Here is a 21,832-nt window from a genome sequence, read left to right on the forward strand (position 1 = left end):
CTGCCCTAAATTTGGTCTATCTCCATACATTTTAATAAGCTTTTTCCGTCTAGCTCTGCCCCCTCCCCCCTCCTCACTTTTTCTTAATCCTTTTATTCACTCCTCCCTCCGTATTTTCGCTACATCTATCTCTATTTTCGTCTCACTCTATCTCTTTCTCAGTCTCCTTCTCCCTTTTCTCTTCTCTAAAGTGTTTCCCATTCTTCTTCTTCCCTTATTGCCAGGCAAATCGAATAGGACATATGTAAATAGTTATGTGGGTATTATTAATTCATGTCTTTATTTCGGCTTCGCAATCACATTTATCAGTTTTGCCAGGTTAATGCAACTAAATCGAATATCACAATGAAAATTACTTTAAAGCTCTCAGCTACAACTTTCATTTGATATCCATATTACACACACATTCTAGGGGTATCCGGGTCCAGGTTTTGCCCATATCTTGAGACCCTAGTCACCCAGCGGCATAAAAATTACTCTGTACTAAAGCACTCATTAACAGCTTCAATTTGATAATGTAAAAACACATCCTAATGTTACCCTGATGCACGTTTTGGCCTATATCTCGAGACCATTCACAAATAGGTATGAAAACTACCCTGTACTAAAGCACTCATCAACAGCTTTCATTCGTTATCCATATTCTATAAACACATTCTAGTGGTACCCGCGTCCACGTTTTCGTTTATATCTCGAGACCCTAGTTACCCGCGGGTACGAAAAATATCCCGTATCAAAGTACTCATTCGATACCCATATTGTACAAACATATCCCAGGATTACCCACGTCCACGTTTTGATCTCAAGACCCTATCCACAGCGGGATAAAAAGCCCTATGCCTGTCTCCTGGTTCTAAGCTAACCCTCCACCAATTTTCAGCCAAATATGTTCATTCGGTACTTCCTCTTCAATCACTCCTTATCTATTAAAAAAGCACATCAAAATCCGTTGCGTATTTTTAAAGGTTTAAGCATTCAAAGGGACATAGGGACTGAAAAAGCGACTTTGTTTTATACTATGTAGTGATGTACATCCATACATACCTATAAACCTACGCCCGAAGTTAAATAACGCAGCGAATGCTATATATGTACGTATGTATGTGTCGCATCAAGCCTCACTCAAAAGCAATTAGCGCGGACAGTTCACAGCGAACAAACACACATACGCATTTTTTGATAAAAATGTTACTTTTGTTTAAGCAATTTGGCTGATATAAGAAAGGAATCAAGTATTTTTTTGATGCAGATGGAAGGTAAATATTTCAAAGTTTTACTGAAAAGTAGAATTTTTTAAATCCATCCATCCGTTTATGAGTTATAGCTGTGTAAACAAAAATTTTATAATTTTTTGCTACATTTTGGCAATTTGCCACGCCCCTATAATATATATCTTCAAATTATATTAACAGTACCATCTCACGTAGCTAAGCTTTCAAATGCAGAAAACCGTTTTAAAATCGGAGTATTCTGTGTGAAGTTATGTCCATACATGGCATTTAGCGACTTTATTTTATAAGATTTATAGATAGATAGATATATGAAAAAAGATTATTGAGACGTTCTTCTGCCCAATAATATTTATCCCCACTTGGAACCTGCTCTCCCAGTAAGCAGTGAGATTTTTTCATATTGTAGCTTCTGGAAAAAAAGTTTTACATCTTTCTGGCTCTCCTTCTTCCTCTCCTTGTTTGATCAGAGTTTCTCTTCTGTATCTTTCAAAAGTATTTGCTCATTTCTGGGCATGGACTTTTTTCCAATTTAGTCGGCCTGTGTAATTGATGCTATCAGGTCAACGGCTATGTACAGATGTGTGCGGTGTGCTTTTAGGCGCTAATGGTATTTAAAAAAAAAGTGCAAATATGAAAATTGATTCACCCTTAAACTATTGAAAGTGTTATCGCCAAGCCTTAAGCGCTCTGAAAAATAAAGACTAATTCTCTTTGTGATTTATAATCGTTCTGAAATAAGTAGTTTGCTAAAATAGGTTCAGCAGCTTTTAACACTCCGACGGTAACTATACCTTAAATTGCATACTTTTAGGCGTGAATGCTTTTCATTTGGATCGACTGAAATTTTATTAATATTATATTCTAAGACCCTTGCATTTAGTTCAAATTTAAGATTTATAAATTTGCATTTAGTAAAATTACTTAAATAGACTTTTTTAATTGTTTGTTTTTAGAACCAACAATATCAGAATTGCTTTTATTGAAATTTCAAGTTTAAACTGCCTTAATTCGCATTCATAACTTGCCAAGTTTTCTAAGTGATATCACTTCTACTTATTGTTACTTTAAGCAAATTATGTTAAAGCCTTTAACTGCCAAAACAAAATGAGCAAAGATACATACAATGAAATTGACAAGTCAACCATTTTGAAAGTAGCCACTTTTGCCAAAAGTGCTTGAGAATGAAAAGTCAGCAGTTTTGCCAAAAGTCAAACAGGCTCTAGAAAAGAACCGGCAGCTATGCAGATCATAGCATATGATGTGGATGCTGTATGGATGAACCCTATGAGAAAACTTTTAAGTGTTAAATTGTGAGGGTAAATTAGATTGCTCGGTCAATTAAGACCTTACATAGACTGTATGTGACCATTATGTGATCAAAATTTGTTTGACCACCAAACGTAAAAACCACGGTCAGGTGCATGGACTTATTGTATACAATAACCCCGTACTCTTGGCAAATACTAGAAGTTTTCTAGAACCTGTCCCAAATGCTGCCTCGAGATCTGGTAACTCTGCTGCTGCTAATAGCAGTCTTGATCTGCCGAGCGCAGGACACGAACGCAGAACGTACTCAACCGTTTCTTGCGGAAATTCGCACTTCCTACATTTGCTGTTACTGACGAGGCCTAACTTATAAGCATATATTGAATTGCCAAAGCTGAGAACTTTTATTAACAGCAAACTCTTAGGGCCTGCTTAACCAAAAAGTGGGTTTGGTGCCTATAATACACAAAATGAGCTGAGCGACATATTTTCAAATTCTGGTTTTTGATATGAAAACTGTTTCGGTAATCTTACTCCCAAATGTATGCTCTCACTTGCATTGTTAACTTTATCTGCACACAGCCTAAAAGTATGCAAACTCTTGTATCGACATGTACCTTGATTTATTTCTACACTTGCTCCTTTTTCCTGCCGGTAATGGACACATACACATATATACATACGCGCATATATAACCGAATTCACTTATTGTATCTTAACACAATGTTGCGCAAAAACTTTGTAGTTTCTAAATGACAACACATACATATACAAATATGTACATACATTATTTTGTTACTCATTTCAACTCAGATCTTTGTAGTTATAAATTGATTTCAAATATATTTTTTTTTGGACTATACATACTTATGTCACATATTTATGTATGTTGCCAATATTTGACTTTTCGTAACAATTTTCACTATACTTCAGATTATTGCCAATTCTAAGTGCTTCTCCCATATGAATGTTTTACGTAAGTATGTTTGTAGACAATTTTTGGCATAATTCCCATTAAAGTTGATTGACAAGCATATTACAAACAGACGACTGTATGGAGTTTTGAAGTGGTAGTACAAAAACTCTCGGCTTCCTAAATTACTTATCAACTAGTAAAGTAAAGAACATAACTTTTTTTTCAAAAATCTTCCACTCAAATCTCTAAAAGCAAATAATTTATGCGCATATATGATGTTATATATGAATCTAGCATTATAAAAAAAAAAATATATAACTGTGCATATTTTTAGGCACGAATGCCATTCTTAAATAAACTTTTGGATACAACCAGTTCTGGGACCCGAGCGTGCATTTAAATTTAATCTTTGCAGTGTGGGGAGAAATATATAATTTGGGAAAAATTTTCTTGATTTTTTTAAGTTATAGCGTCAAAGTTTCAAACCAAGTTTATTCATTTTGAGAATATGAGAACCTCATTCCTGCGGCATACTTTCAGGCGCACTCGCAATTATTTAGGAGATAAAGAATTCATACTTCGAATTAAAAATCAAATGCTATAGACTTTAGACTACTTAAGACTTATCTGTATTTTAGTTTATATCTTTGATACAAAAAATGGCTATCAAAAGTAGAATATTTCTTGCCAACAAGTGCTACATCTGACTGAGCAGGCAATTGAAAAGTTAATGGGACATCTCGACGAATGAAAATAACGCTACACAAGTCCGCTCATCAGACCTACTTTTTTTATATGGCTCGAATCATGATTGTATGCCCCATGGAGTGCCCGTGAGCAAAGTTCCTATCCGGGATACCGACGGCGAGTATCGAAGGAGTTGTAATTATTATCCGCATGTCCTTAGGTTAGGTTAGGTTAGGTTCAAGTGGCTGCCGTCCACATTGGAGCGGCACACTTAGGCCCTTGTAGATAGGACCATTGTGAAACCACACGGATTTGTTCCTACTCTCCTAATCAAACCACTTCGTTGAGTTTATGAAGCTAACTAAGCGTCGTTTATTGACCTCAGCTATATCAGTCAGATCTACGAGAAACATCTTGGCCATAAAACGTTGCCTTCTTCTACCGAGCGCTGGACATTCACAGCATGGCATTCACAGAAATTCTCGCTAAACAGGGATAGCTGGCGAGGCTTCTTACAAAACAGCCAAGATCGCGGTTAAGCACCAATTAAATATGATCAAGGAATAAGTATTCATAAGCAAAGTAAATAATAAAAGCGAAGTACAAACTCCTATTCATGATAATACCTTAACAGCTCCTTATAATAATTCTTCTTTAAAATAACCCACATGCTGTACTTGCTAGATGACTAAGGCAGACTTGTGGCTGCATAATAATGTGTATGACCACTTGAGCCACTTCCGTTGTTTTTTAGGTGATATATAGATGAACAGGATCTCAACACATTTACCAAAAGTACACAAATTTGTAGAATTCTTAGTCTTTGTTTTTCCTAAATGTATGCAACATTAATTCCTCACTATGAAATTGATTAATTTCGCCTAAATTTATGCCGTAAAAAGACACCACGATCTCAGAACTTTCAGTAACCAGAAGTAGAATTTGAATATCAATGGTCAGTTGTCAGCTCTGTTAGTTGAAATGTAGTCTAATCAAGCCTTCTGCAGAATAATAATATATGTGACCCTATCAGTACTTGTAGAAATTTTAATACATTTGTTGCGCCTAAGCTTATGCAATAATGATTAAATGCCCTTTTCACCTCGCTCGCAGCCTATACAGCAGTTTTTTGCGCCTAAAGCTAGGCACTGCCAATTTTTAACTAACAATATCTGAGACGTCGGCTTGTTTTTGAAAGGATAACAAATCACGCACCTGTATTGAAGCTCTAACATGAAAAGCTACAATGGGAACAATAATAAATAAATAAATAAATAAATTAGCACACCAGAAAAGTACTAATAGCGACAAAGTAAAAGACTGTAACTGACTGACCATAAAAACTATAAAGAAAACGTAAAATTTGGCCAGCAGACAATGTGCGCTAAATTTTTTTTTTTTTTTTAATTTCAAATCAAGGTTACTTGTCTTTTGTAGACAAAAGAAATTCCACCACAAAATTAAATTTTGTACCACCGTTTATACCAAGAATGTATTAACAGGCCCTCAGCCTCATCCAAAAAAAGTGCGGCATATCTTAGGCCGATAAATACCTGGCAAACACCATCCTCATTGTTCAATACCCGTAACTCCCAGTAGAGGAGAGCAGACTCTAGCACAACTTCGCTCTGGATACTTATATAGGTTAAGACATAACCAAAATCAACTTGGTCATGCGCAGAATCGATTTCCATCGCAATGTGGAACCACCGCTTCTACCACGCATGTCTCTCTAGTCCAAACATTCCGCAACTTTAAGCTTGCTAGGCTACCACTTATACGATGTTAATGATCGCACGTAGTGGATGGAGCAAAGTACTAATACAAGAAGAAGAAAATTTACGGCTAAGAGAACTGCGTCACAAAAACTCGCTTTTTTCAACGAAAAACAATTAGCAAAGTGGATTAAAATATTGAAATAATAAAATTCAATGAAGTAGTCAAATCATTTTTCGCCTTAAGGCTGATTATGTATATTTTGAAGAAATATGCATTTTTCTGCCTAAAAGTATGCGGTGCATTTCTCAAGAAATGGATGAATAACTTGATTTAATGAGGTAGCCAGAGTGTTAGGGTATCGAGTTATTTTTACTACCGTTATGAAGAGCCTGCAGACGTTCTTCTACAAGAAACACCTTATAACACGCTTTCACCCCCCACTGCTCACATTCACTTTTCGTCTTTTTTCACAATTTTCAGCTGTCATTGCAACCCTCTTCTTCTTTTACATAAAATTCAAAGACCTGTTGTTGTTGTAGTTGTTTTTGTTGTAGCAGTGCTTCAAATACTTTGAATCTGCTTCTGTTCCTTTTTTTACAAACTGAAACATTACCCTGCCTTGGAGCGCTAAACCAACCATTATTCAAAGAACTCTATACAGGGTAGACTGTTCCCAGCAATACGCGTAAAAGGTGGCGCAGAATTTACTGAACAATTAATAGTTTTATTATACGGATGCAGCGGGTTTTTGTTCAGATCTGAGTTTTTATAATCAACGGATTCCACTTGTCTCATATAATATGGCATAATAAAGTATTAGGCATAATATATCTAATACTAGAAGACCCGGCAGACGTTGTTCTGCCCTAAATTTGGGTTATCTGCATATATTTGAATAAGCTTTTTCCGTCTGACTCTGGCCTTCCCCCTCTTCACTTTTTCCTAGTCCTTTTATTCACTCTTCCATCCGTCTTTTTCGCTTCATCTGTCTCCATCTTCATCTCATTCTATCTCTTTCTCAATCTCCTTTTCCTTATCTCTTTTCTCTTCTCTCAATTTCTTCTCATCCCTTATTGCCTGTCCCAGAGGGTGGTATGTATTTTATTCCAGTCCCAGTCCCACTCCGAGTCTCAGTCTTAGTCCCACACCGAGTCTCAGTCCCAGTCCTAGTCCTAATCCCAGTCCCAGTCCATCTCTGGATAATATATTACTCTGTACTAAAGCACTCATCAACAGCTTTCATTTGTTATCCATATTCTATAAACACTGTCTAGGCATTCACTGGCCCATGTTTTGGCCAATAGCTACACTTGATATCATTCGCTATAATATTTTTATTGATAAGCACGTTTTTTAATTAAACACTAACGCATTACACGGAAGTATATCCGCACCACCTGAAAATGTGAGTGCCGGTGCGTATACGTAACATTTTATTATTACGTATAAACAAAAAAATGTGCAATAAAATTATATTGTGACTATAAACTGAGATACAACATATCCTGTATTTCAAGCTAAATCGAACTACACACGGGGTGCAAAACAAATTCAAAATTGGTTCAGTAGTTTAGAAGTTAATCGGGAACAAACATAGTGACACGTGATTTTTATATATTAAGATATTATAATCAGTTCCAAAAATGTACCAACAAATTTACGTTTTGAGAACCTGAATATATTTCTTAAACTGCAGCGAATACCTCATCCTCCTCTATCTTTTATAGAGTACGACTAAATTTTCAGCTGGGTATTTTCATATGTTCTAAGATTCGAGCAATTGAGCTGTCATCCAATGATCTTAACAAACAAACACAGAGTTCATGTAATGCTTATTGTTTGTTTTGTATTTCGTAGCATAAAATCCCAAAGGACAAGCAATCTAATCCAAATTCTACAAGGCGAATTGCTAAAAGCTCATGTTTTCTAAATATTCTGCACGGTGATGACATGGCTAGCCCGTATATATGCACAATGAAGACTTTGACATACAGACGTACATACAACACATACATATGTATGAACATATAGAATTTGTAGTAGTGATAACCATATATAATTTTGTATTTGCATTAGGTATTTGTGTTTAAGTAGTCATCTTTGACAGAAATTGCATCAAAAATATCTACTGCAAGCTCATATAAATGCTCATACCACTGTGTATGTATGTGTTTACATATTTTAGTAGATACTTATAGCTTTAACAATACAAGTGACCCATATATTGCTTACAAACCATCAATAACTAAAATAATCATGATTGTCATCGACAGTTACAAGAACATTGTCAGTAAACTATTGATAAACGTTTGTACATAGAAAATACTTTATTACATTTTCAGCTATGGAAGTGAGTATGTTTTTATGAGCATTCGCTTCTGAACTGGCTGACATAAGGAATCGTAAAATTGTCTATTGATATTCTTGTCCAGAAATAGATTTATACATAAACTTGCATTTGTCAATCGGTATTTGGGGAGTTCAGGTTGATTGAGGATACTTTGCAGGAAATGAGATTCCAAAGTTATGGTACATGCACCTTTTTTCTCTAGGGGCGTTTTACTTTCTGGAAATAATATCGCCTTTTTTGTTCTTCACAGCTCTTTTGTTGATTTTTACGTTCCGTTGACAATCTATTTGCCAACTTTCCATAAGAATATGGGTATCATGACCTACAAAGGCAGGTTTTTTACAGAACGCTAAATGATCTAGTTTAAAAGTTAGAATTTAAGAGTACAGTATGAGGATAACATTTTCCACAGAAAGAAAACGTCATGGGTTTTGAGTATTCTCCTTACACTACATCTTTAAAATAATTTTTTTTATGAGAGAGTCAGATTAGAATTCGACTAAGCTAAAGTTGATATCTAAACAATGCTCCTTCCAAATATTTGAGTAATTTGTCCCTTTTAAGGCTATCAGACTAGCCAAATAATCTCAAACTTTTAAATCGAATGCGACACACTATTTGCCTCATTACATTGGTAACTATGTATCGAACCGAATGGACGAATGGGCATCACTGATTGGAACCAGTCCCCTCAAATGCTAAATGCTAGTCAGATGACTGTAGTGAAAGGGGATCTGCAAGCGATGCTTTCATCGCTTCGAAACTGGCACTCACAACTAGCTCTGCAAACCACCATACGATTTCGGATATTGGTTTCTTGAACGCGTAGGGTACGGCAGCTATTGACAGAATTAGCAGTGTTATAAAAATCAAAGTTCAGCGGTAAAGAAGAAGTATAAAAAAATAAATAAATGTAAGGCGCGATAACCTCCGAAGAGATCTAAGTCCGATTTTCTCTTCCAATTTGTGTCGTGCTCCTCTTGATTTTCCCTACAAATTGGCCGGACAGCACCTACATGTTTTATGCCGAATCCGAACGGCATCTGCAAGGCAGATGAGTTTTCACTGAGAGCTTTTCATGGCAGAAATACACCCGGAGCGCTTGCCAAACACTGCCGAGGGGCGACCCCGTTTAGACAAATTTTCTTCTAATTGAAAAACCTTATTTCTAAAATTTTGATGTTGCTTTGCCCGGGGTGTTAACCCAGGTGATACGGTGTGGTAGGCGGAGCACGCTACCATCACACCACGGTGGCCGCCACCGAAGTGAGTATAATTCGAAATATAAAGGGGTTCGAGGAGTAACCGGTTGACTTTAAAGAGAACGACTTTTTGAAATCGGCATTAAGCTAAGAAGATCAAAGAGCGCTACGATAGTAAATATTATTAAATCTTTAAGATACAGTCTTCCCGACTGAAGTGGTCAGTGAGCAATATAAGCACTATTGATATGCAGAGATAAGAAGCGCAGGCTAGCGAAAAAGGTCAGAAGGCGTATGTCTCGCACTTTTTTTTTTTATCAATATTTCTGTAAAGACTGGTCATCAACTAACAATGGTAAAAGTACCAATCGGTTTGGAAGAAATTAAAAAGAGACAGGAGTTACTTATGAACCATCAAGCAGAAAAGTGCAGTGCTGAAAAATGGCTAAGATCAAATACAAACCTTACGCTGTTAGACTCATAAAAGTTGCTCATGATAGAAGGAGTTAAGGCTCATGATGGATATGCTAACTAGAAACTGCTTACTGGCTTCACATCCTAAGGCATCGTCAGTAGCAGCAGATCTAGAAAGTGTAGGTTGCAGGAAGAAAAAAATTCAGCACGTGTTGTGTTTGTGTCCTGCGCGCGCGAGGTCAAGTCTCCGGCTACTAGGGGTAATAGATATGCTAGATCTCGAGACAGTAATTAAACTAGGCCCTTGCAAACTTCTAGTATTTGCCAATAGAATGGAGTTATTTTGTAACATAAGTCCTGGTACCTAATTGGGGTTTCTCGTTTGGTTGTCTAACAAATCAGGAACAATTTTTGAAATGAAAAATTGAAACTGTGTGCACAGTCTCGCTTGTAACAAAAACTACATATCTAGCTCACATGTAATACTAGCAAGTTTCGTTATATGCTTGAAAGGCAATCCTGAACAGTTTGTTATATTGATTGAATACCTACGTTGATATAACCCACGATTATGTGATTAAAGTTGTATTATTTCATATACTAAGATTCAGAAGATATACACAAATGCATTCAAGTTAAAAAACCAAGCAACTCCTACAATGTCTTTAAAACATCACTTCACGCGTTTTCTCCCTCCCTTATGTTTATATTTGACCCTTACCGTAAGGTATATTAATATTATCCTGTCGTCTTATTTTTCATTTCAAGTAGCATTTTCTATTATCCATGCTCACAGTTTTTTGTTTGCACTTCGTATAAGCAACTTTTTATTTACAACAAAAACTAGCTAATCGCAAGTCATTCACAGTTGTACTTATAGTTTCTAAGCACTTGAGCTTGCTGCATATACAAGTTTTACTAATACATAAACACACATATATGAAGAGGCACTCAACATATGAGCATTGCTGCAGGCCAAACTTCCCATATAATTTGGGATGTTGTAGCTTTTAACGTAGACTAAAAAGTGGTTCCTGCCGAAATCTTATGACATTGTTCTGGGTTAGCGAAAGTTATTCATGAGTTGTCTGCGATTTTGCGACCTCGCTAAGAATAAGCTTATCAAATGTTTCTCTGATAGTCAGAGTGTGTATTGAACCTTGAAATTCAATCGCGTAAGTCTTATCTTCTACCTTCTTAAGTATGGCGACGGAAAACGCGTATTTAAATGTATGTAAGTGTCACTGTGCACTTGCAAACAAATACACTTAAATCTACAACTAATGCTCAATGTAAGCACGACTAGCATACAAAATTGGCTCGCATATCCATTTCCAGCAACACACACAAACATATCTCTTTATACAAGTACAAATAATATATAAATAAAACATGACAGATAACGAAAAGTTAGCAGACTTGTTGTTGTAGTACTACCAGCAATGTTAGCTGCCACACCCACAAAACAATAGCAATAGATGCACGCCCCTAAGTTGAAAAATGCTTCAGAAAAGGCGAAACACTTACATATACATAAACATAAACACACACCTATAAACCTGAAATATGAGAGAGAGTAATAGTAAATGCATAAATTGTCAAATCAACGCGAGTTCAAGTGAGTTGAAGTATGAGCACACGAGTATGAGTATCAAATACAAACGCTTGACTGTAAAAGTTAAATTATTGTTTTTTGTTGTTGTTGTTGTAACTTTTATTATTTCTTCTCAACATTGGCGATGTATTAAACCGGATGTTGCATTAACACTTAAGCAACTTTTCACATTAATTTTAGTACGAAAGTGCGTGCAAATGAGTTTGTTAGTTGTTGTAGTTTTTTTCTCCTTCTTGAGCGTATTTAGGGATTTCGCTTGATATAATCGATGGTAGATGAGTACCCTTGATAACAATTCGGAGAATATGTTTTTGCATGAAAATGAAAATAAAATTTGCAAACAGCTGATGCTGCATTTCGCTAGAGCTTAATCTAAAAGTCGTTGAAATTGTGGCAAAAGTATATAGAGAGAGTAATCTCGCCAAACTTAATCTGAAAATAAATATCAAGTTATCATTTATTTTCATTAAAAACAAAAATTTAAGAATTGATTTCAAATCGCGACAACCTAATTCGTATAGTGAAATTGATCACGAGAGAGTCCCCCAAATCATCCAAAAATGGCACGCAAATGATGACAGGAAGCTGCGGGAGAGTCGCCGAAAACATCGCTTAATGATCACACGAATACCCCGTGAGAGTTCCCAAAATCAGCACGCAATAACGCCAAAATGACCACGGAAGAAGCCCAAGAGAGTCCGCTTAATCAACCGAAAGGTCCCCAGAACAATCCCTGGAGGACCCCAAGGGAGGCCCAAAATCATTCTGAAATTACCCCCTAATGACTCCCGATGAACCCCGAGGTAGTCACCGATATCGTACCAAACTGACCCTCAAATTACCATGGAAGGATCCCTGGATAGTTCCCAAAATCTTGCGAAATTGCACCGAAATAACGCGTCGCCACACCAGAAAGATGTTGCACATAAAGAACAGCTCACTAAAATGGCCGATCTCATGGAAGAATAGCACTTTTCTAATCTCCATGGTAAAATAGCAAGTTGCATGTTTGAGTTGAAAACTAGCATAGTTCGTAATTTTCGTGGAAAATTTTGCCGCTGGTTGGTCATTTACACTAATTGCCTAAAAATTGCAAAATGTTATAATAAGGTCAATGTTACTTTTACTGCAAAGGATGGTAAGAGTCCTCACATATCACTTAAGGCCTTCAGACCAATCAGCCACGAGGGGGGGGGGGGGCTTGCTAAGCTTGATATATCGGACAAGATTGCTCGGGGGTTACAACGTTACGGCTCTAAACTCGATTGTAAACCAAAAAGAGGTTTGCCTGGAACATACGGAACTTACCCTGGATGCCTTTCTTGACATGGAAGAAGCATTCAACAATGTCCTGCCTTAGGCCATTGGCCTAGTTGACTTAAGGGTCGACATTCGTTTAGAAATTTTGTACACCAGAATTTTGTACGCTGCAAAGTGATATAAAGGATTGCAAAGGCACGCCACAGGGGGTTGTCTATATCCTCTACTCTTGATTGTGATAGTACAGGAACGTAGAGGGGTCGGTAAAGGAATTTATACAGGGCAGTTGTAGTACGGAAAGGTTGAAGCTTTCTGTCAGATACTCAGTGTAAGCCGCAAATTTACGTTGCTTGAACCGTGCAGCGTTTCCCAAGCGGAAGTTGTCGTTTTAAGGATACGGTGGATGTGACGCTCTTGAGTGCCACTACGGCTAGAGATTTGAACATTTACTGCGATAACAACCAAGCGGCTATTAAAGCAACAAGTTCAACTTAGGTGCTTCCGATGTTGGTATTGGAATGCCTGACCTCGTTTGCAGTTGCATCAAACTGATTTACTATTAATATCAGATGGGTCACGAGGTATACGAGTACCTCAAAGTGCGTATGGGTACAACTGAAATGAATTTAGCTGGGTGTAGGTAATACGGAGCACCCCTGGTAATTTGTGGTCTTCTCATATTGGAAAGTGAGGTAAGCAAACGCTGAGCATATACTACCTGTTGTTGTTGTTTTTGTTGTTGTTGTCGTAGCAGAGACAGATAGTACCTCTTGCAGGGCAGCGAAATCTTTTTGCCCGCAAATGGAGAGCAAGGGATCTGAAATTGTCTAATGTATCAATAGTGATTGGGATCACTGTCCAATGAGAGTACATGCGGTATGTCTCAACATACCAGAAAACCGCTCTTGCTGGAATCATTGTGACACTTTATGCTTTAGTGTTCTGATTTTGCTAGAACTAAGCAAATGTATTTCGTTCTCGACCCAATTAGATCTCCGAAGTACTTATCCATGGTCGATATCTATCTTATTCAAAACTAAATGGTTGCCACGCAACAGTTCTCTAAGTAAACAAAGCTGACGTCACCGTTAACTTATATGGTATCACAACGGACTTTCATGTTGTTGCAGTAAGCATCACCGTAACGGGTGGCTACCACTCAATCTAACTTAGCCTTACCTAAGGGTGCTTACACCAAAAACCGGTTTATTATTCTAAAAAATTTTGCCTGTTTCCTACGTACATAAAAATTCGTTCGGAAAATCGCAAACAAATATTTATGGCGTTCATTAAAAAGAGTTTAATTTATTTAATGTCATCCGTAGCACAATTTTCATAAATCTTCTACATTTCACTTTTAATTTGAGTAACCGTGGTGTGTGGCCACCGTGGTGTGATGGTAGCGTGCTCCGCCTATCACACCGTATGCCCTGGGTTCAACTCCCGGGCAAAGCAACATCAAAATTTTAGAAATAAGATTTTTCAATTAGAAGAAAATTTTTCTAAGCGGGGTCGCCCCTCGGCAGTGTCTGGCAAGCGCTCCGATTGTATTTCTGCCATGAAAAGCTCTCAGTGAAAACTCATCTGCCTTGCAGATGCCGTTCGGAGTCGACATAAAACATGTAGGTCCCGTCCGGCCAATTTGTAGGGAAAAATCAAGAGGAGCACGACGCAAATTGGAAGAGAAGCTCGGCCTTAGATCTCTTCGGAGGTTATCGCGCCTTACATTTTTTTTTTTTTTTTTTTAACCTTCAAATTTTATAACTGCAAATTTGTTTGTTCACTAAGTACTAAATATTCAAGCGACTCGCAGAATTTTGAAATTGTTTAGCCTATTTAACGGCGACACTTTTATTATGCAACTAATTAACTCTCACATAAACACATACATATACATCATACAATTTTTACCCTATGTACTAGCCATCGGAAAATGAGAGCAAAAACTAAATTCTTTATTGCAGTAAACGGTTGATATGATGAATATTAGCTAGGATGTGCATATATATACACTAAAAGAAATGGTGCTAGTAATATCAACAAATCGGTTCTGTTGTTCTTGGCTTAACGGAGATTCGGTGAAATTGATCGAATTACGGTTAATTCGACCGAGTTCTTTGTCAAGCGAACAAATTAGTTTAGTCATTTCAACAGAAGAGAAATTGTCGCTCTTAAGTTTACAAAATTCTGTAAAATTGACAGGTTCCTAATCAAATCAACTGATTTTTTTGTTAACTCAACTGATCTCACTGGTCATTTCAACAGCGATGAACAGTCAAAACATGAGCAAATTTCAAAGAGAATTTTACGCTCTCTGCGCTCTGTACTTTGTACTTATGTATGCTGTGTAATACATGTATGCACATATTTACGTATGTATATGGCGGCCGGGGTGGTGTGATGGTAGCATGCTCCGCCTACCACACCGAAGACCCTGGGTTCACACCCCGGGCAAAGCAACATAAAAATTTTAGAATACGGTTTTTCAATTAGAAGACAATTTTCCTAAGCGGGGTCGCCCCTCGGCACTGTTCCGCAAGCACTGCGAGTGTATTTCTGCCATGAAAAGATCTCAGTGAAAACTCATCTGCCTTGCAAATGCCGTAATATAGGTACTTTCGTACAAAGCTGTCGCAACAACTTTTTTGTTCATTTGACTACCAAAACGGTCAATTACGAATCAACAATTTGTGCGCAGCTGATTCAACATCTTGTTGCGATGGATAAAAATTGACAGAAATTTCGGTTGAATTGACCCGTATTTCGGTTGATTTTACCAGTCTTTTTCTTTCAGTGTAACTATAACAATATAATATTTTAGCAAATGCATATACACACACATATACATAGTATTTATATGTAATATGTTATGTTAAAATATAGATGTGTGTATACAAAAATAATGACGCTTACAAAAACGTGCACATGTCATTTTTTATTTCGTTTAATCGTTTAGGTATGTACATCTGTTCACTATATATTTCTTATCTTATACATCCGATTATTTGGAGATTACGAACGAGATAATATATCGTTCAGCCCCATTCATGAAAGGTATGAAGACCGTTCCGTCCTTACTTGTTTTTAATTGTTTTTCTTATTTTTTAACTTTTTCTATAACAAATTGACTTATTGTAAGTAGAGCAAAAAAAATTTGTGAACAATTTTCGTATTAATTGTTAAAAAATAAAATTATGCAGATAACAATAGCACCCGATTCGCTCAAATAAATTCCAAAAATATTTACTGTATAATTTTTTGCTAAAAAAACTTTTTGCAATAAAATTATTTTAATTCTTAAACAGACTTTTATTTCGTAATAATTTAATAAAATATTTTTTTTTAAGTTATCAAATACATTTTTTTTTTTTGTTGCAGTAACCAAATTTTTTTTTTTTTGCAATTTAAAAATTAAAAAATATGTTTTTGTTTTAATGTCGTTTAATTAGAATTAATCTTTTATTTGAACCGCAAAATTGTTTTTAATAATTTAGCTGCGTTTAGTTTAAAATGACTATCGGGAAACTCTATTCCATTCTATTTTCCTTTTTCCTAATTTTCACATACATATATTTTTTTAATTTTTAGCGTCTTTTGTTTAAACTAACCCTGAAAGTATGCAATATAAAATAAAATATATAATTTACTGCCACTCCAATGCGAATCATATGCGTGCGGTTGTTGAAGGATAATACCAAAATCAAGAAAAATAAATAAAATTTTGTGAAAGCTCAACCATAAGCGTAAATTATATACAAGCGCATCCGCGTTCATACAACACACATATGTAAGTATTAGTGTAACATACATCCATATGTGTGTGCGTGCGTATGAAGCGACATGTGTGCAAAATATTCGTATGTGCTTCAACATTTATATTTAGTTGTATGTGTCATGAAAGTTTATGTAATTTCCGCGAAATGTTCAACAAAATAAAATTAAAATGGAACCCAAAATAAGTTGAAAGTTTATCTTACCATAAATGAGTTCGCGTTCAAAATTCGCCGTTGGCACGACAATTAGAAAAACAACACCACCACCCATTTAAAGTTGAATCAAACGAAAATAAATAAATTTCAGTTTACACTGACTGCAGTTGGCTTTTATGCGTTAAACTTCCTGCCTTGCTTGTTAGCTACTCAGACGCTGTTGTTGTTGTTGTGTAAGCTGTCTATTAGTTAATTTTGTGGCGCTAAAATAATAAGGAAATATGTATTTTTGTATGATTAATTAGTCTTCCATTATATGCATGAGTGTGTGTGAGTGTATGAGAGAGTGTTCAGAATATATACATTGAGTATAAACAGAAACAGACAGAACAGTAGCAGAGAGGGTTCTTATTATATTTTGTAAATTTTTTTATTTTCGATATTTTAAGCACAAACTTCTTTAAATTTTTATCTAATGATTTCTATCTAATTTCCCGCAAACCAATTTCAAAAACGTTTTTGAAAAATTTTTTAAATTCGAGAAAATTTTACGGAAATTTCGGGGATTTTATTCGGAGTACTCATAATTGGGTGCTTATTTAAACGCAAACAGATATGCGCTAACCCCAGCGGCCTAGGGGGTTTAGAATATACCCGCAGTAGGTACGTCTGTTATATGAGGCGACTAAAATACCAAATTGATTCAAGGAGTTGTGTAGTGCAATCCTTTTAGAGGGTGGCCAGTGCAATTTATAGCTTCTTCAACCCAATTTTTAACCACACCTACCCGTGGCGAATACTGTTTCTTTAACAAACGAGGCTCTGGCGACCCCAAGTTCCTAAATAAACTACGGGGTGTGGGGTGATATGGCCTAGAAGGTTTAATGCGGGCATATTAATCGTTCCCGGGATGGTCGGGTTAGTAGCTTAATGGTGCTTTGATACAGGAACGTACCGCATCTAAATCCGGCAAAGCACCATCAACATCGATAACACTCCCCAAAAACTTTGGGTATTGTTTTTATCGATAAAACAAAAACAACAGCTCTCTTCGAAGATCCAAGGATTCCGGAACCTGCACAGAAGGGGAAAACAAAGAGCTGCTGCTGGACAAACGAGGCTATAAATGTTACCATCACTAAAGAAAGTATAAGGTGGGCAATTAAAAGTTTTAAACTTGCTGCACCAGACGGAATTATCACTGCTCCACCTCTTTACTCTCCGGAGATATTAGTTAACCCGCTAAAGCACAATTATGCTGCTTGCCTGGCTCTAAAATACAATTCATATGCAAGGCGGAGTGTCACGATTATATTTTTCTAGGTAGGCAAAGCCTCTCGTTATTAGCCAAATGTCTTAAGGCTTGTCATACTTTCTTCCTTTGTATTAAAGACCCTAGAGAGATTAATTAGCAAACCCTTCAATACCGCCATTGATAGCAACCTCATATCAGGCTATCAATACGCATACACCTAAGGTAAATCAACAGAGACTACGCTACACAGGCGAGTCTCTTCTATTAAAACATTCTTGTTCGAAGAGGGTTACTTTCTTGTAGCCTTGCTAGGCTTTGAAGAAGCATGCAACAATGTAAGTCCAGATGGCGTTGACAATGCTCCCACGAATCTGGCTGTAAATGGTCATTTTTGGGACTGATTTATCCACTACTCAAGGGAAGGAAAGTACTTTCTTCTCAGAGGAAGGTTGATATAATACGCTATGTCCCTAGGGGCAAACCTCAGCGCCAAGAGAAAGCATTCATTCCATTTTATACGTGTTAAAGAGCCATTGAGTAAAAGTAGGGCCTGGGCCCTACCCCAACATATTCAAGTGCATTTAAACACCCATTCTGTTGTACAGGATAGTCGTATTGTGGCCAATATTGAGCAATGCGTTGAACCAAAACTTGTTGGGTAAACTCCACAGATCTTCTAGTAAGATTGCCACATTTTAAAACAACCCCTAGCGAAGCTCTTCAAACATTCTTGCCATCCTACCATTGGATCTACCTGGTTATCGAAAGCGGCATCGTCAGCCTTGCCTTGATTAATACACACTAACATACTAAACAAATACAGTTGTTTCCTCCTAGCACGGATCACTATGCGACAACAATAGTTGCGGAAGTCCACTTTATGGTAAACATGATCAGTAGGAATGCACGGGCGGAGTCGTACCAATCCGGCTGTTGAGGGCAGCATCTTCATATACACCGACGTTTTTAAGCTAAACGGTAGAGATTGAGGTGGAGTTGAATCAAAGTAACTAGACCTCTTACTCTCCTTAAATTACTCGATCGCTGTAGTGTATTCCAGCCATCATGGAAGCCGAAGTTGTGATAAAGACACACAATATCTACAAAGAAATCTTTATTTTCAGCGACACCTAGGCTGCTTTCAAATCATTTGGATCATAATCGTTCAATTCTGTACTAACATTGATTTATCGTCCATCTCTTAAAGAGATAGCCCAAGAGAACCTTGTACACGACCAGGAAGATTCTTCCTGACCAAGAACGTTTAGATATTCCCCCTTGCAATGTGCTAATACTAAAAGAGCACATCCACCGTCAAGCTCAATTGTTCAAAGAGGAAAGGTAATGATGCATATTCGTGGTAACACAACGGGATTGATATCACTGGGTTAGATGTACCTTCGGTGTGCTCTTGGGCAGACATTTCAACCTAGCCTCTCATAAATTTTTCATGTATACAGTTTTGTAGCCCAATGAACTTTATTATAATAAGGTAAAAGTTAAAGGTCGTTTACAATTTGCACTGTTTTTTCATAATTTTTTTCCGAGGGGTGTTTTTGAGTTTTCTCCACGCGAAGTGTGAACCTTTCCATCTAAAACATACTTCAAAAAAAAAAAAATATTTAAAAATCAATGTGAATTTTGATAGACCTATAACTTGTTTGACTAGAAGTGATTGTGCTACAAAACTGTAAATTCAAACAAATCCAGAGAAATCAAAATAAAATGTTCGAAATTTTCGTAAACATTTTTTTTATTTAGAATTTTTTTCGTAAACATGTTTGAGATAGGATTGCTTTGTTTCAGTTATCAAATTCATAAACAATTTTTCCAAAAGTATCGAAAATGCCCAAAAACTACATACTCAAAAAAATTCAGAGACATCCAAATAAAAAATTGAAAATTTCGAGTTTTTTCGAATACGTTTCATAGTTTCAATCACAAAATTTCCACTCCAATTTTTCTGCCTGCTGCTGCGTGTACGTACTCAAAATTATTTATTGAAAGTTTATCAAAATAAGTATTAAAATTTCACACTTCCAAAACTTTTCAAAAGACACAAAAAATATTGAAAAATAGTTTTTTATTGCTTACAAGTTTCAAGTATATGCATATCCCCTAAATAATACTTGGAGTACAACGAAACTGTTATAAATTTCTTTAACTAAATTTTTTTTAACTGGCCTGTAAGACGCATCTTTGTTCTTTTTCAAAATTTCATTTTTTAAGCAAAGCGAGTTAGGCTGTAATAATATCTCCCCTCTGTACCGAATTTTCACATACAAATACCAACGCGTATTCTTATAAGTAACTTTGCATATACACAAAAGAATTTGAAACTATTCAGTAAGCTATAGCCATTTACTACCCACAATTTCAAAGTTAAGAAAGTCATTTGCTCGTATGTGGAGCAGCTGTTGCCGCAGAATGCAATACTTAACAGCCTGAAAGTATGCTTGTACGAATATTATTCCTTTTTCCAGCAAATGCAGAAAGTGACTTGATTTTGAAAAAATATAGAATCAATTGTGCAATCGGTTAAGCGTATATAGCTTATATAGTAAAAGTGTGTGTATACATTGCAAAAAACAAAAGGAAAAGTTCACATAACTTCTGCACATTGCATAATTTCAGGCGCATTTGCAAATTTTCTTATTGCACTTTAAAAACAAAAACAAAGTACAAATTGAGGAAGGAAAGCGCAACAAATGTTGTAAAGTTTTGTGGTCATGCTATTATGTAGGTGCTTTAGATAAATGTATATATATAAATAAATAAATAGGACAATACATATATACATATAGATTAGGGTAAGCAAAAAAAAAATTGTTTCCTATTGGTACAGTGAAGGTATTAAAGAGCTTGACTGTAATCGCGAGTTTAGATTTCATAAATAAATAAAACCGGAAATATCAATTTTAAAAAATTATAAAAAAAAAATTCCTTAAATTGATAAAAAATTATTTCTTCCAATGCAAGATTAATTAGTTTCTAACTTTTTTTTTTAAATTTATTAAATAAAACTACATTAAAACCATTTCTAGTGGCAAAAAATTTTCAGAAATATATTTTAAAAATATAAACATTTTAAAAAAAAGTACTGAGTTAAAGCAAAATTTTCAGAAATATATTTTAAAAATAAAAAAAAATTACAAAAAGTACTAAGTTAATGCAATTATTTTTGTAATTTCAGTAGGTTGTTGCAACAAAATGTCGTATTTAAGAAATTTAGAAAACGAAATACTTAAAATATTTGCGGCAAATTTCCTAATTAAATTTATTTACTTATTTTTTTTCTATATTAAATAAAAAAATAAATTTAAGGCGCGATAACCTCCGAAAAGGTCTAAGGCCGAGCTTCTCTTCCAATTTGCGTCATGCTCCTCTTGATTTTCCCTACAAATTGGCCGGACGGGACCTACATGTTTCATGCCGACTCCGAACGGCATCTGCAAGGCAGATGAGTTTTCACTGAGAGCTTTTCATGGCAGGCCATACGGTGTGGTAGGCGGAGCACGCTACTATCACACCACTGTGGCCGCCATATTAATTTTTCAAATATGCTCTAGGAATGTTTATTTGTTTTGTTTTGATATTTTCAAAAGTTTTTGCTGAAGAAATAGTTAAAAAGTCAGAACTATAAAAAACTAATTTTAAGAAATTTTTCAATATTTTTTTTTACTTTTAAGTTTTTAAATGGAAATAATATATTGTAGTAACTATTATTATTCCATTTTATTTTTTGTTAAATATTTGACCTTTTATTTTTATAAATATATTTGTTGAAAAGCGAAATTGTAATTTTTTGACAATGAACAATATAATAATAAAATTTCAGAACATAATAAAGTGTATTTACGACCTCAACAAAAATTTCAAGAACTTATATAAATTTTTTTTTTAGACTTTGAATAACTTTAATAAATTTATTTCGGAATATAAAACAAAGTTTATCAAATTTTTTCGACGAATTTCCACAAAAATGTC

At 35.7% G+C, this 21,832-nt stretch overlaps 2 protein-coding genes across 2 annotated transcripts in view; one reads left to right on the forward strand and one right to left on the reverse strand.

Moving 5' to 3' along the window:
- LOC137241500 (serine-rich adhesin for platelets) overlaps window positions 1-21,832 on the forward strand; it is a 759,406-nt gene that overhangs the window by 424,983 nt on the left and 312,591 nt on the right. The gene's annotated exons all lie outside the window — the stretch shown is intronic.
- Window positions 1-21,832, reverse strand: part of LOC137239647 (uncharacterized) — a 244,279-nt gene that overhangs the window by 215,203 nt on the left and 7,244 nt on the right. Inside the window, exon 2 of the mRNA XM_067765190.1 lies at window positions 16,639-16,853. Coding sequence (XP_067621291.1) covers window positions 16,639-16,705 — 67 coding nt within the window. The 5' untranslated portion in view covers window positions 16,706-16,853. The remainder of the gene's footprint in view (window positions 1-16,638; window positions 16,854-21,832) is intronic.

Source organism: Eurosta solidaginis, chromosome 2 (genome assembly GCF_040869045.1).
Source record: "Eurosta solidaginis isolate ZX-2024a chromosome 2, ASM4086904v1, whole genome shotgun sequence".
In the NCBI taxonomy this organism is placed as follows: domain Eukaryota; kingdom Metazoa; phylum Arthropoda; class Insecta; order Diptera; family Tephritidae; genus Eurosta; species Eurosta solidaginis.